Below are 17,359 nucleotides of genomic sequence, written 5' to 3' on the forward strand. Positions count from 1 at the left end.
TTGTGTCACTTTTGTTTCTTTCCGCAGTACATCCAGCACAGTCCAGCCAATACTAGAAGAGGTTTTGGTATTGACTGTGCTATTTTAACATGCCAGGTCAGTTATTCACTTTGTAGCACACTGCTAAATTTGGTATTGTTGAAAGGACCCAATAAAATACAATTTACATCCATCCATCCATTTCCTACCGCTTTACAATTTACATGACAAGTTAAACTCCAAGTGTACAATGAGGAATTCAATGCAAAACAAAAACAGTATGTAACATCATCATTTTACACTTGTTAGGAATGTTGAAATTGCCTTTTTATGATGGTATATGGCATGAAGGCTTTGCTGTCTTTTTTTTAAAGAACTTACAAAGTAAACATGAGTCAAAGATTCTCCATATGACAGCAGCATGTTGCTGTATTTAAGGACATATTGCAAGAATGTATGACTAGAGCAACAGGAGAGGATCTTTGACTAGTTTTTTTGTAGTAGGTCCTCCACGACCAAAGCATTCTTGCCACATAGAGGATGTTTGGCCAGTGTTTTTGTAGTAGGTCCTCAATAACAGTAAAGCAATGCGTGGGTTCCCTCCGGGTACTCCGGCTTCCTCCCACTTCCAAAGACATGCACCTGGGGATAGGTTGATTGGCAACACTAAATTGGCCCTAGTGTGTGAATGTGAGTGTGAATGTTGTCTGTCTATCTGTGTTGGCCCTGCGATGAGGTGGCGACTTGTCCAGGGTGTACCCCGCCTTCCGCCCGATTGTAGCTGAGATAGGCGCCAGCGTCCCCCGCGACCCCAAAAGGGAATAAGCGGTAGAAATGGATGGATGGGCATTCCTGCCACAAAGAGCATATTTGACTTGTGTTTTTTTTAATTAAGTCCTCAAAGAGAGCAAAGCATTCCTGCAATAAAAAGGATCTTTGATTTGTGTTTTTGTAGTAGGTCCTTAAAAAACAGCAAAGTGCTGCTGCCACATATCGGATCTGTGAATACTGTTTTGTAGTAGATCTTTAAAGTGTTCTTGGCGTATACTGTAAAAGATATTTGAGTAATGTTTTGTAGTCAGTCCTCAAACACTGTAAAGCCTTCCTGCCACAAAGAGGATATTTGAATTGTGCTTTTGAAAATCCTCAAAGAGAGAAAAGCATTTCTGTAATATAAAGGATTTTTGATTTGTGTTTTTGTAGTAGGTCCTTAAAAAAGAGCAAAGTGCTGCAGCCATATGGAGGATCTGTGAATATTGTTTTGTAGTAGATCCTTAAAAATAGTAAAATGTTCCTGGTGTATACTGTAAAAGATATTTGAGTAATGTTTTGTAGTCGGTCCTCAAACACAGTACAGCATTCATGCCACAAAGAGGATATTTGACTTGTGATTTTGAAAGTCCTCAAAGAGAGAAAAGCATTCCTGTATTATAAAGGATCGTTAATTGTTTTTTTGTAGTCTGTGAATACTGTTTTGTAGTAGATCCTTAAAAATAGTAAAATGTTCCTGGTGTATACTATAAAATATATTTGAGTAATGTTTTGTGGTCGGTCCTCAAAAACAGTAAATCATTCCTGCCACAAAGAGGATCTTTGACTTGTGTTTTTGAATTAAGTCCTCAAAATAAGCAAAGCATTCCTGCCATACAAAGGATTTTTGACGACTGCTTTTGTAGTGGGTCCTTACAAAACAGCAATATCTTCCTGCCATGTAGAATATTGTAGTAGTGTTTTTGTGGTAGGTTCTCAAAAATAGCAAAGTGTTCCTCTCATATAGAGGACCTTTGACTACTGTTTTCATAGTGGGTCCTTTACAAAACAGCAACATCTTCCTGCCACATAAAATATTTTAATAGTGTTTTTGTGGTAGGTTCTTAAAAACTGCAAAGCATTACTTCCATATAGATGATCTTTGACTACTGTTTTTGTAGTGGGTTTTTAAAAACATGCAAAGCATTACTTCCATATAGATGATCTTTGACTGCTGTTTTTGAAGTGGGTTTTTAAAAACATGCAAAGCATCCCTGAAATATACAAACCCTGTTTCCATATGAGTTTGGAAATTGTGTTAGATGTAAATATAAACGGAATACAATGATTTGCAAATCCTTTTCAACCCATATTCAGTTGAATGCACTACAAAGACAAGATATTTGATATTCAAACTCAAAAACTTTTTTATTTTTTTGCAAATAATTATTAACTTAGAATTTCATGGCTGCAAAATGTTCCAAAGTATTTGGGAAAGGGCATCTTCACCACTGTGTTACATCACATTTTCTTTTAAACAAGACTCAAATAATGTTTAAGATTTGAGGTAACTAATTGTTGAAGCTTTGAAAGTGGAATTCTTTCCCATTCTTGTTTTATGTAGAGCTTCAGTGGTCTCCGCGGTCATATTTTACGCCTAATAATGCGCCATACATTTTCGATGGGAGACAGGTTTGGACTGCCTGCGGGCCAGGAAAGTACCCGCACTCTTTTTTTACGAAGCCACGCTGTTGTAACACGTGCTGAATGTGGCTTGGCATCGTCTTGCTGAAATAAGCAGAGGCATCCATGAAAAAGACGGCGCTTAGATGGCAGCATATGTTGTTCCAAAACCTGTATGTACCTTTCAGCATTAATGGTGCCTTCACAGATGTGTAAGTTACCCATGCCTTGGGCACTAATACACCCCCATACCATCACAGATGCTGGCTTTTGAACTTTGCGTCGATAACAGTCTGGACTGTTCGCTTCCCCTTTGGTCCGGATGACACAATGTCGAATATTTCCAAAACAATTTGAAATGTGGGCTCGTCAGACCACAGAACACTTTTCCACTTTGCATCAGTCCATCTTAGATGATCAGGGGCCCAGAGAAGCCGGCGGCATTTCTGGATGTTGTTGATAAATGGCTTTCGCTTTGCATAGTAGAGCTTTAAAGGCCTACTGAAACCCACTACTACCGACCACGCAGTCTGATAGTTTATATATCAATGATGAAATATTAACATTGCAACACATGCCAATACGGCCGGTTTAGTTTACTGAATTACAGTTTTAAATTTCCTGCGGAGTTTCTTGTTGAAAACGTCGCGGAATGATGACGCGTATGATGACGCGTGGTTGTGACGTCTTGGGTTGTAGCGGACATATTAGCCCAGCACCACACACGGCTAAAAGTCGTCTCTTTTCATAGCATAATTACACAGTAATTTGGACATCTGTGTTGCTGAATCTTTTGCAATTTGCTCAATTAATAATGGAGACTATGAAAAATAATGCTGTTGCTGGAAAGCGGTGGATTGCGAACTTTATCGTCGATGTTCTCTACTAAATCCTTTCAGCAAAAATATGGCAATATTGCGAAATGATCAAGTATGACACATAGAATGGACCTGCTATCCCTGTTTAAATAAGAAAATCTCATTTCAGTAGGGCTTTAACTTTCACTTACAGATGTAGCGACGAACTGTATTTAGTGATAGTGGTGTTCTGAAGTGTTCCTGAGCCCATGTGGTGATATCCTTTAGAGATTGATGTCGGTTTTTGATACGGTGCCGTCTGAGGGATCAAAGGTCTCAGTCATTCAATGTTGGTTTTCCGGCCATGCCGCTTACGTGGAGTGATTTCCCTGGATTCTCTGAACCTTTTGATGATATTATGGACCGTAGATGTTGAAATCCCTACATTTCTTGCAATTGCACTTTGAGAAATGTTGTTCTTAAACTGTTTGACTATGACTGTGGGATAATCCAAATAAGTGTTGGATGAGCATTCTTCAACTTTATCAGTATTTATTGCCACCTTTCCCAACTTCTTTGTCACGTGTTGCTGGCATCAAATTCTAAAGTTAATGATTATTTGCAAAAAAAAAAAATTTTATGAGTTTGAACATCAAAAATGTTGTCTTTGTAGCATATTCACCTGAATATGGATTGAAAATGCTTTGCAAATCATTGTATTCCGTTTATATTTACATCGAACACAGATTCCCAACTCATACTGTATGGAAACAGGGTTTGTAGAAGAGTTTTGACAAGTGTTTGTGTTGTAGGTCCTTAAAAACAACAAAGAATATCTGCTATATACATGCATGATATTTGACTAGTGTTTTTGTAGTAGCAAAGCACTGCTGCCATAGAGAAGATCTTTGACTTGTGATTTGTAGTAGGTCCTCAAAAATACCAAAGGCTTTATGCTACGTATAGGATCTTTGATGTTTTGATAGGACGTCCTTAAAAAAGAGCAACATTTTCCTGCCATATAGAGGATTTGACTACTGTTTTTTTAGTAGGTCATTAAAAACAGAAACGTCTTCCTGCCATATACAGGTGCTGTTCATATTATTAGAATATCATGAAAAAGTAGATTTATTTCAGTAATTATATTCAGAACGTGAAACTTACATATTATATCAATTCATTACACACATACTGATATATTTGAAATGTTTATTTCTTTAAATTTTGATGATTAGTACTGACAATTACTAAAAATCCCAAATTCAGTATCTCAGAAAATTAGAATATTAGTTACGACTAGTACCAAAAAATATTTTTTTAGAAATGTGGGCCAACTGAAAAGTATGAACATGGAAAGTTTCAGCATGTACGGCAATCAATACTTAGTTGCAGCTCCTTTTGCCTGAATTGCTGCAGCAATACGGCGTGGCATGGAGTCGACCAGTCTGTTGCACTCCTCAGGTGTTATGAGAGCCCAGGTTGCTTTAATAGTGGCCTTCAGCTCTTCGGCATTGTTGGGTCTGGCATCTCGCATCTTCCGCTTCACAATACCCCATAGGTTTTCTATGGGGTTAAGGTCAGGTGAGTTTGCAGGCCAATCAAGAATAGGGATACCGTGGTCCTTAAACCAGGTACTGGTAGATTTGGCACTGTGTGCAGGTGCCAAGTCATGTAGGAAAATGAAATCTTCACCTCCATAAAATTGGTCCGCGGCAGGCAGCATAAAGTGTTCTAAAACTTCCTGGTAGACTGCTGCATTGACCCTAGACCTCAGGAAACACAGTGGACCAACACCAGCAGATGACATCGCACCCCAGACCATTACCGATTGTGGAAATTTGACACTGGACTTCAGGCAACGTGGATTCTGTGCCTCTCCTGTCTTCCTCCAGACTCTGGGACCTTGATTTCAAAAGGAGACACAAAATTTACTTTCATCTGAAAACATAACTTTGGACCACTCAGCAGCAGTCCAGTCCTTTTTGTCTTGAGCCCAGGCGAGGCGCTTTTTACGTTGTCTCTTATTCAAGAGTGGCTTTACACAAGGAATGCAACAGCTGAAGCCCATATCTTGCATACGTCGGTGCGTGGTGGTTCTTGAAGCACTGACTCCAGCTGCAGTCCACTCTTTGTGGATCTCCCCCACATTTTAGAATCGGTTTTGTTTGACAATCCTCTCCAGGTCGCGGTTATCCGTCTTGCTTGTACACTTTTTTCTACCACATCTTTGTCTTCCCTTCGCCTCTCTATTAATGTGCTTGGACACTGCTCTGGGAACAGCCAACCTCTTTGGCAATGACCTTTTGTGTCTTGCCCTCCTTCTTTAAAGTATCAATGGTCATATTTTGGACAGTTGTCAAGTCAGCAGTCTTCCCCATGATTGTGTTCATACAGAATCAACACGACAGACCATTTAAAGGCTTTTCCAGGTGTTTTGAGTTAGTTAGCTAATTAGAGTGTGGCACCGGGTGTCTTCAATATCTGACCTTTTCACCATATTCTAATTTTCTGAGATGTCGAATTTAGGGTTTTCATTGGTTGTCAGCTATAATCATCTCCTTTTTGGCAAAAAACACTTGAAATGTATCGGCCTGTTTGGAATGAATGTATAAATTCTACAACTTTGACTTTCTAAATGGAATTAATTAAATAAATCGACTTTTTCATGATATTCTAATAATAGGACCAGCACCTGTAGAAGATCTTTGACTACGGTTTTTGCAGTAAGTTCTTAAAAAAATCAGCACAACACTCCTGTCATTAGAAGATATTTACCCTGTGTTTTTGTAGTTGGCCCTTAAAAAACAGCAACATTCTCCTGCTATATAGAGCAGTGGTTCTCAACCTTTTTTCAATGAAGTACCCCCTGTGAACATTTTTTTAATTCAAGTACCCCCTAATCAGAGCAAAGCATTTTTGGTTGAAAAAAAGAGATAAAGAAGTAAAATACAGCACTATGTCATCAGTTTCTGATTCATTAAATTGTAAAACAGTGCAAACTAATGCTCATTTGTAGTGGTCTTTCTTGAACAATTTGGAAAAAATATATAAAAATAACGGGCTTCACGGTGGCAGAGGGGTTAGTGCGTCTGCCTCACAATACGAAGGTCCTGCAGTCCTGGGTTCAAATCCAGGCTCGGGATCTTTCTGTGTGGAGTTTGCATGTTCTCCCCGTGAATGCGTGGGTTCCCTCCGGGTACTCCGGCTTCCTCCCACTTCCAAAGACATGCACCTGGGGATAGGTTGATTGGCAACACTAAATTGTCCCTAGTGTGTGAATGTGAGTGTGAATGTTGTCTGTCTATCTGTGTTGGCCCTGCGATGAGGTGGCGACTTGTCCAGGGTGTACCCCGCCTTCCGCCCGATTGTAGCTGAGATAGGCGCCAGCGCCCTCCGCGACCCCGAAAGGGAATAAGCGGTAGAAAATGGATGGATGGATATAAAAATAACTAAAAACTTGTTGAAAAATAAACAAATGATTCATTTATAAATAAAGATTTCTACACATAGAAGTAATCATCAACTTAAAGTGCCCTCTTTGGGGATTGTAATATTATATTTGGGCATATAAGCTTTTTTGCTTCTGCCTGTTTCAGTAATGTTATTCTTTTTTTAATCGTGATCCATGTTTGAATATGTTTTTGTTAGACTGAAAATAAACTGAAACTGAACTGAACTAATAGAGATCAATCTGGAGTCATGAACATAATTCTAAACATTTCTTCACAAAAAGAGAAATTTATGGAACATGTCCACAAAAAATCTAGCTGTCAACATTGAATATTACATTGTTGCATTTCTTTTCACAGTTTATGAACTCACATTCATATTTTGTTGAAGTATTATTCAATAAATATATTTATAAAGGATTTTTGAATTGTTGCTATTTTTAGAATACTTTTGTAAAAATCTCCCGTACCCCTTGGCATACCTTCAAGTACCCGCAGGGGTACGCGTACCCCCATTTGAGAACCACTGATATTGTGAATAATAGGCTATTTTTTACTAGATAAATGTTTTTTGCATATCCGCTGTATGAAAAATCCATGACAATTTTTTTTGTCGTAGGTCTTTAAAAACAGCATAGTATTCCTGTTTATAGATGATCTTTGACAAGTTTTTTTGTTGTATGTCCTTAAAAACCGCAAAAGCGCTCTTATATAGAGGATCTTCGACTCGTGTTCTTTTTTCAGCTGTCCCTTTATGCTTGTGTTTGAGTTTGTTTTTTACTTGATATATCTTATGATATGAGTAACAGTGAAGAAAGACGCCCTCAAAACAATTGTGTTCAATAGTCCTGCCTCAGAGGTTGTACTGTATATGTTCAACATTAAAGTTGGTGCTAACAAAAGTTTATTTTCTATGTTTGCAGGTTTACATAAGCCAGATTCTTGTTGCATCAGCGCTTGGATCCGTCATTAGGGCAGTGGGCACCGTACGAGTTATTCCCATGGTGGTCTCTGGTAGCTCCTTCCTCGGCTTCCTCACAGCCTGTTTCCTCGTCGTTTACCCCGACGAGGAGTCCAACGAAGATCAAGATTCGGCCCGCCTGTCGGCAGAGCTGAACCAGGGCGGAAAGAAAAACAGCGACAGGTCGTCTCTGCAGAAGCTGACAGACAGATATAGTGTGAACAATGAACAGCATGAATAGTAAGGATGAATTTGCACAGTTTTTCTCGCATTTTGTGTGGGGACTGTTCTGCTGGTCTCATTGCTACCTCAGCCCAACAGGCTAATGTGGGATAGATTTGAACAACGCTAGCAAAGAGATGGCGCAGCAACTACTGAGGGGAAGCACACATAGCACTTTCTGACCATGCTGCTCTCTTACGCAATGCCTTCTATCTGCGGACAATCACCGTGTCACTTTCCCTCCTGCTAACCTGCGACGTGTTCCGAGTCAAGTTCATGGTTTACCTAACCTTTAAAAGTCTTTGAACAAATGAATTGTTTCACTCTAATCTCATTTAAGCATTTCCACAGCAGGCCAAGTAATGCCTGTTTTTTTATGTAAGAAATGCTGAGAAAATAAGCTCTTTCATACTATGACTCCAGTGGCATTTAATTGCAATGTGGAATGATACAGTAAGTCAGTTCTTTGTATACTGCACAAAATCGGGGCCCAAGCACCCACGGACAATGCCGAGCACCCACGTGGGATTAATGGCAACTTTCAATCTTTAAAATAATTTTTGAAAAATCAATCTTGTTGTAGTTAATTTTGTGGCGAGTTTGGTCCGTTATACAAAATAATAAAGCCACAAATCATAAAGGATATTAGCTTCGCTGAATGTCTTTTTTTTTTTTTTTTTTTTTTAAATAGTGGAGGTATAGCTCGGTTGGTAAAGCGGCCGTGCCAGCACCTTGAGGGTTCCAGGTTCGATCCCTGTTTCAGCCATCCTAGTCACTGCTGTTGTGTCAATGGGCAAAATACTTTACCCACCTGCTCCCAGTGCCACCCACACTGGTTTAAATGTAACTCAGATATTGGGTTTCACTATGTAAAGTGCTTTGAGTCACTTGAAAAAAGCGCTATATAAATATAATTCACTTCACTTCACAATACACACACACACACACCGAGCACCCACTGGCAGAAATGTAGAACGGCGCCTATGGTTAGTGTTCAGGATATACTGTGCTTTAAAATGCGCCACCTGTCCTCAGCGTTCAACTCAGGATATGATGCCTCTCACTTTGTTTTGTGCCACCAAAGGTTTCTTACACGGCTGGTACGACTGGACACACCAGCGTCTTCTTCTTATGTAACTGCTGCAATTGTGGTCTTGTAAGTCCAACATCTGCAGGGTGTTAGTTGGTGTAAAACATATACTAATAACAATAAGTAAATGTACATTTTGTATTTCTTTTTTTTTTATTTGTTTTCTCTTCTGTTTAAGTTGTAAATTGATCAACAATGTTTTTGATTGGTTACTTTTTGCTGCTGTACAGATTTTTACTGAAAAACATTTTGTTGTTTTTTTAGTTGATAGTTTGGGAAGAAAATTTTAAACTCTTGTCAGTCTTTTATTGATGAATTATTTGAACTGCACTTAGTCAATAATTTCCTTATAACTTTATTATTATTTTAAATTTAATATGATTTGCATAACCCTTTTCCGTGTGAAAGTAAAACTCTGCAAATTTGGAGGCTACTTACAATTTTAATTTGCAATATCAAAGTTAATAAAATATTTGGTTCTCGTTGTGCAGCACGGTCAAACGGGTTAGTGCATGTGCCTCACAATACCAAGGTCCTGAGTTCAATCCCTTCTAGTCTTTCTGTGTGGAGTTCAATCCCTTCTAGTCTTTCTGTGTGGACTGTGTGGGTTCCCTCGACATGCACCTGGGGGAGAAGTTGACACAAAAAATTTGCCTTGTGTGCGAGTGTGAATGTTTGTCTGTGTTGGCCCTGCAATGAGGTGGCGACTTGTCCAGGGTGTATCTCGCCTTCCGCCCGAATGCAGCTGAGATAGGCTCCAGCATCCCATGCCACCCCAAAAGGGACAAGCGGTAGAAAAATGGATGGTTTAACCTGACTTATATTCAAAACAAAGGATATCAAACATAGACACTAACCAGCTTGTTTTTTGACACGCAAAATTGACAACATTCTTATATATGAGAAACATTTGCATGCAATTATTTGACTGTTAGCATGAAGATATGTATCACTATAAAACAGGTGTCTCAAACATGCGGCCGGCGGGCCAACTGCGGCCCGCGAGATGTTATTATGCGGCCCGCACTTCGATATGACAATTCAATGTTGGTGCAGCCTGCGAGTTTAATGTGAAGGGCGCTTGATAGCGTCATACTTGCCAATGTCTCCAATTTTCCCGGGAGACCCCTGAACTTTAGGACACCAATCCTATCAAAGCCACTGTTGATATCTACCAGATCGACAATATTCAGGGAGTGTCATAATCGCACTGCCTTTGGCGCCCCTTACATCCTGAACTGACAGCAGCAAGCCCAGTTGTATGTTGCATCTAGCCATGCTGAATGCAAGTATGGTGTTGCAAAATATATTTGATCAACAGCTACACACGTCACACTAAGAGTGGCCGTAAAAAATACTTTAATACTGTTACAAATATGTGCCAGACTGTGAACCCACACCAAACAAGAATGACAAACAATTTTCGGGAGAACATCCGAATCGTTACACAACATAAACACAACATAACAATTACCCAGAATCCCATGCAGTGTTGACTGTTCCGGGCTACAATATACACACCCCGCTACCACCAACCCCCCACCCTCCCTACTTGCGTTGGTTGAGGTGTTGTATATTGTAGTCCTGCAAGGTGTTCTGGGTATTTGTTCTCTTGTGTTTAAGTTGTGTTAAGGTACGGAAATTATCCCAAAAAGGGTTTGTCATTCTTATTTGGGTTCAAAGTGTGGCGCATATTTGTAACAGTGTTAAAGTTGTTTATACTGCCACCCTCAGTGTGATCTGTATGGCTGTTGACCAAGTATGTATTGCAGCCACATATGTTAATAATCTGCACAAGTCTCATACAACATGTTATGAAGCTGGCACAATGATTATGTGATGTAAAAGCGTGCGCAATGACATGTAGTGGAGCAATAGTCCTCATTCAAGAGGTGCGCGACCCCCTGGGGGACGTATTTGATATACATAGGGACAAGTGAGAAATAACAAAACTATTCTAAAGAATAGCAGCAATTCAGAAATCCTATATAAATATGTTTAACGAATAATGCTTCAATGAGATATGAATGTAAGTTCATAAACTGTGAAAAAATAATACAACAATACATCATTCAGGGTTGACAGCTAGACTTTTTATGGACATGTTCCATACATATTGATGTTAAAGATTTCCTTTATTGTGAGGAAATGTTCAGAATTATCTCTATTACAATCCCCAAAGAGGGCACTTTAAGCTGATGATTACTTCTATGTGTAAAAATTTGTATTTATAATTGAATCACATGTTTATTTTTCAACAAGTTTTTTAGTTATTTTTATATATTTTTTTCCAAATAGTTCAAGAAAGACCACTACAAATGAGCAATATTTTGCACTGTTATACAATTTAATAAATCAGAAACTGATGACATAGTGCTGTACTTTACTTCTTTATCTCTTTTTTCAACCAAAAATGCTTTGCTCTGATTAGGGGGTACTTGAATTGAAAAAAAAAAATCACAGTTCACAGTGAAAACAGGTTGAGAACCACTGTTGTAGGCAGTGCAGTTACGGCAGGCCTTAATAATGTATGCCGGGTGAAAATTGGGACAAATTCGGGAAAATGGTTGCACCGGTAGATTGTCGGGAGGTGCACTGAAATTTAAGAGTCTCACGGAAAAATCGTGAGGGTTGGCAAGTATGTTGCTAGGGCGGGAAAGCCATTCATAGAAGGTGAATTAATTAAAAAGTGCATGCCAGATTGAGGCTGAGATAGGCGCCAGCGCCCCCCGTGACCCCAAAAGGGAATAAGCGGTAGGAAATGGATGGATGGATGGATGTTAGATTTTTTAAGAAATCTTTTCTTGCGGCCCAGCCTCACCCAGTTTCTGCATCCAGTGGCCCTCAGGTAAATTGAGTTTGAGACCCCTGCTATAAAACAATTTATTGTAAGCCCAATAGCTCTGCTTGCTGGGTGTACAATTACAACAATATCTTTGTCACGCACGCCCTCTGCTGGTCACCAGCAGCAACAGCAGGATGTTCCCAATAAATACATTACACTACAAAACAGTTAAATGCTCATCCACGTGAGTTGTGTTTAAGTGTTGCTCGGAAAGTTTTAAATCAATAATTTCCCTTGTGTTAACAATTAATAAAACTTAAACAAGTAGTGGCGATACTTTAAAAACAAGCACGCTAACAGGACAAGCGGTAGAAAATGGGTGGGGATGGGATACTAACAACCCACTACTGTTGCGCAATACTAATCAGTTTGAGACTTTTGTGATGCCGCATTTGTAGTGTCCGACAAGCGTCACGCGCACAGAGGACCCGGAAAAGAAGAAAAGTGAGCATTTAACTTTTGTGACATTTTACAAAGTGGATGAGGAGCGACGTCACTCTTTGAAAAGGTTAGTGCCACGCACACTTTGGAAATTTGTAACGTGTTATTATTATTTTGTTAACAACTGCTTTTGCACTTGCTTTTATAGTGCCTGTATTGGAATACAGTAATGTTGTAACTGTCATAGCGTGACATATGGAGGAAATATGGACGTGTTGTTACTAATATATTTTTACACTGCTTTTTCCATCAAATATTTTCCTCAAACTCATTAAATCTGTTGTATGCATATTTGTTCATCTTTTTAATATTAATTTAAAAAAAAACAATAATTGTATTTAATAATAAATGGGCCTTCATAATCGGCAGCACGGTAATAAAGGGGTTAATGCATGTGCCTCACAATCCCGCGCGAGGGATCTTTCTCTGTGGAGTATGTAAATTCCAAATGAGCTAATATTTGCAAAAAATAAAGTTTACCCGTTCAAACGTTAAGTATCTTATCTTTGCAGTCTATTCAATTGAATATAGGTCGAAAAGGATGGTTATGGGTTTTGTATACACACACACACACTATATATATATATATATATATATATATATATATATATATATATATATATATATATATATATATATATATATATATGTATATATATATATATATATATGTATATGTGTATATATATATATATATATATATGTATATATGTATATATATATATGTATATATATATATATATATATGTATATATATATATATATATATATATATATATATATATATACACACACATACATCCATCCATCCATTTTCTATCCCCTTTGGGGTTGCGGGGGGCGCTGGTGCCTATCTCAACTACAATCGGGTGGAAGGCGCTGTACACCCTGGACAAGTCGCCATCTCATCGCAGGGCCAACACAGATGGACAGACAATATTCACACTCACATTCACACACTAGGGACCATTTAGTGTTGCCAATCAAACTATCCCCAGGTGCATGTCTTTGGAAGTGGGAGGAAGCCGGAGTACCCGGAGGGAACCCACGGAGTCACGGGGAGAACATGCAAACTCCACACGGAAAAATCCTGAGCCCGGGATTGAACTCAGGACTACTCAGGACCTTTGTATTGTGAGGCAGATGCACTAACCCCTCCTCCACTGTGCGGCCTATATCTAAGTATATATATATATAGACATATATATATATATATATATATATATATATATATATATATATATATATATATACAAACCCCGTTTCCATATGAGTTCACAAATTGTGTTAGATATAAACGGAATACAATGATTTGCAAATAATTTTCAACCCATATTCAGTTGAATATGCTACAAAGACAACATATTTGATGTTCAAACTGATAAACCTTTTTTTTTTTTTTTTTTTGCAAATTAATCGTTAACTTTAGAATTTGATGCCAGCAACACGTGACAGAGATGTTGGGAAAGGGGGCAATAAATACTGATAAAGTTGAGGAATGCTCATCAAACACTTATTTGGAACATCCCACATGTGTGCAGGCTAATTGGGAACACGTGGGTGCCATGATTGGATATAAAAACAGCTTCCTAAAAAATGCTCAGTCTTTCAGAAGAAAGGATGAGGCGAGGTACACCCCTTTGTCCACAACTGCGTGAGCAAATAGTCAGTTTAAGAACAACGTTTCTCAAAGTGCAATTGCAAGAAATTTAGGGATTTCAACATCCCATTCTTGTTTTATGTAGAGCTGCAGTTGTTCAACAGTCCAGGGTCTCCGCTGTCTGTTTTACGCTTCATAATGCGCCACACATGTTCGATGGGAGACAGGTCTGGACTGCAGGCGGGCCAGGAGAGTCCCGCACTTTTTTTTTAACGAAGCCACGCTGTTGTAACTCGTGCTGAATGTGGCTTGGCATTGTCTTGCTGAAATAAGCAGAGGCGTCCATGAAAAAGACGGATCTTAGATGGCAGCATATGTTGTTCCAAAACCTGTATGTACCTTTCAGCATTAATGGTGCCTTCACAGATGTGTAAGTTACCCATGCCTTGGGCACTAATGCACCCCCATACCATCACAGATGCTGGCTTTTGAACTTTGCGTCGATTACAGTCTGGATAGTTAGCTTCCCCTTTAGTCCGGATGACACAATGTCAAATATTTCCAAAAATAATTTGAAATGTGAACTTGTCAGACCACAGAACACTTTTCCACTTTGCATTAGTCCATCTTAGATGATTTCGGGCCCAGATAAGCCTGCGGCGTTTCTGGATGTTGGGTATTTGTTGTGTTGCATTTATGTTGTGTTACTGTGAGGATGTTCTCCCGAAATGTGTTTGTCATTCTTAATTGGTGTGGCTTCACAGCGTGGCGCATGTTACTAAGAGTGTTAAAATTGTTTATATCACAACCATTAGTGTACTCTGTGTCACCCAGTATGCCTTGCAGTCGTGTGCGTGTTGCCGAGGAAGCCACACACAACATGATGCTGTACTGACAAGCAGATCGTACATGTTGTAGTAGGCGACAAAGCCAATGGCTTCATAGCACGCCCTAATACTTATTATCTGGGTGACTACCGGCAGTCATTCAGGAAAATAATAGTGTCTCTTACTGTCTTCTTCGCTTTATGACACGAGTATTAAAAGGCTCTTTGAATGGCAAAGGATACCTATCACAGAACCATGCATATCAAATATTTCCGGATGGTTCAACCACCAACCGCCCGAATCTAATTAAAATCTATTTTTTCGACATGTCAACCGCCCGACCCGCGGACTCCGCGGATGAGACCGCAAACAGCGCATCTCTAATACACACACACACACACACAAGGGCAGCACGGTGAAACAGGGGTTAGTGCTTGTGCCTCACAATACGAAGGTCCTGAGTTCAATCACAGGCTCGGAATCTCTCTGTGTGGAGTTTGCATGTTCTCCCCGTGACTGCATGGGTTCCCTCCGGCTACTCCGGCTTCCTCCCACTTCCAAAGACATGCACCTGGGGATAGGTTGATTGACAACACTAAATTGGCCCTAGTGTGTGAATGTGAGTGTGGGTGTTGTCTGTCTATCTGTGTTGGACCTGCGATGAGATGGCGACTTGTCCAGGGTGTACACCGCCTTCCGCCCGATTGTAGCTGAGATAGGCGCCAGCGCCCCCCGCGACCCCAAAAGGGAATAAGCGGTAGAAAATGGATGGATGGATGGACTTATTTGAGTACTTAAAATGAGCGATGTAATGGAGCTCCACGGCAGCGTAGGAATTTGACATAAAGCACACTTCAGTGATACAACAACAAATATTAAAAATAAATAAGATTTAAGTAACAGGACTGAGATTGTTCCTTTGTTCTTCTGTATGATACAACTTCCTGTGGACTGTGATTCGTGGAATATTGACATTTTTGTTAATGTGTTAAGGAAGGAAATTAAAGTGTGAATTTTAACGAAAGTATACAAAAAGATAATAAAATAAACCCAAATATAGTATAGTAAAATTTGGATAAGGAGTGAGTAACACAAAGATATAACACATAAAACATTAAATAAGGAGTGCCATTTTAGGAATCCAATGTATTGTTCCATTGCTATTCATAACTCCCCTGAGAAATTTCTCAGAGCCTTAAAATACCATACAGATAATAATCTGTGGTCGGGTTTGCAGCATTAAGCATGAAAAATATGTATATGCAAGAGCCATAGCAATAATTTACAATCAAACACTTTGTCTCTGGTTCTGCTCATGTTCTTTCCATACACTTAAGTCTGCCTGATCTAATTACACCGTGAAAGAATATTCATATCCACTACAAGGTGCCGTACAGTTAAAAGTTTATAAATGACATGGCCGTTTGAACAAAGAGAAAGTTGCAGATGTGGCATGCCGTGTACCACTGTCGACACAGTCATGCTCTTCCATTTGGTCGCAATATGGAAAGATCAAGAATTGCAGCGGGAAATGTGCGATATCATCTGTGCATATCTCATTGCCTTTATGCTGAACTAATAGGTTGTGCACGCTAAGTGTTGGATTGGTCTAAACAAAGGTAGGCATTATCAGTCGGCGAGTAGAGGAATATGCCTAATGGTAGTAGCCATGTGTCATGTGCCGCGAATTAATTTTCATTTAAACCGCACAAAATGTACTATTTATAATAAAACAGTGCAGTATTTCCCACAGATCTGCAATGTATTTATGGATTGTATGTGTATAGCTCAGGGGTGTCCACACTTTTTGACTGGGGGGGCTTCATTGAACTTAAAAAATTTGGCCAGGGGCCGAATTGGGACTGCATGCGAAGTAACTATATATATATATATATATATATATATATATATATATATATATATATATATATATATATATATATATATATATATATATATATATATATATAATATATATATGTGTATATATATATATATGTGTGTATATATATATATATGTGTGTGTATATATGTATACATATATGTATAAATATTTGTATATACACACATGTATATATATATATATATATATATATATATATATATATGTGTATATATATGTATATATATAGTGTGTGTGTTTATGTGTGTGCGAACCACTACAGGTATCTTGGCAATCTCAAAGGAACCCTAAAACCGAAATAACTGATCTGATCACGCAATTTACATTTTTTTTTAAAAATTTCTAAAATATTTACAAATGAAAATAGAAGAAGATGAACATATTTAAACACACAAATACAAATAGTATGGCTGTAATTAAGCCAGAACAAAATGTGTTTCCTCTGCCAAGAAAGCACAATATGTTGTGGCTATTTATTTTAGTTATTTGAAAAAAAATGTTGTTAAAAGATTTTAGCATGTGTATAATTACTTGTTTAGCTGTTTAAACACTATCCCGATAATAATGATAACCGTGATCATTTTGATCACAATAAAATTGACAACATTAAATTGGCCTTATTGTTTAAATGTGAGTGTGAATGTTGTCTGTCTGTCTGTGTTGGCCCTGCGATGAGGTGGTGACTTGTCTAGGGCAGTGGTCCCCAACCACCGGGCCGCGGCCCGTGGCCCGATTGGTACCGGGCCGCAGAATAATTTTTTATTATTTTTTATAAAAAAAAAAAATTATTAATTTTTTTTATTAAATCAACA

The 17,359-nt window shown here is 38.7% G+C and overlaps 2 protein-coding genes across 7 annotated transcripts in view; both read left to right on the top strand.

The window, feature by feature from the left end:
* LOC133561972 (solute carrier family 45 member 4-like) overlaps nucleotides 1-8,484 on the top strand; it is a 63,821-nt gene extending 55,337 nt beyond the window's left edge. For all 6 annotated transcript variants that reach the window (XM_061915721.1, XM_061915723.1, XM_061915719.1 and 3 more), the window contains 2 exons: nucleotides 28-96; nucleotides 7,582-8,484. In XM_061915721.1, the coding sequence (XP_061771705.1) occupies nucleotides 28-96; nucleotides 7,582-7,860 (348 nt within the window). In that variant the 3' untranslated portion in view covers nucleotides 7,861-8,484. The remainder of the gene's footprint in view (nucleotides 1-27; nucleotides 97-7,581) is intronic.
* An 879-nt stretch (nucleotides 8,485-9,363) lies between these two features.
* The window catches only part of LOC133561976 (DENN domain-containing protein 3-like), a 59,869-nt gene continuing 51,873 nt past the window's right edge, over nucleotides 9,364-17,359 (top strand). The window contains 1 exon segment of the mRNA XM_061915734.1: nucleotides 9,364-12,284. The gene's annotated coding sequence lies outside the window, so the exon portion shown is untranslated.

The sequence above is a fragment of the Nerophis ophidion genome, linkage group LG11 (genome assembly GCF_033978795.1).
Source record: "Nerophis ophidion isolate RoL-2023_Sa linkage group LG11, RoL_Noph_v1.0, whole genome shotgun sequence".
Classification (NCBI taxonomy): Eukaryota; Metazoa; Chordata; class Actinopteri; order Syngnathiformes; family Syngnathidae; genus Nerophis; species Nerophis ophidion.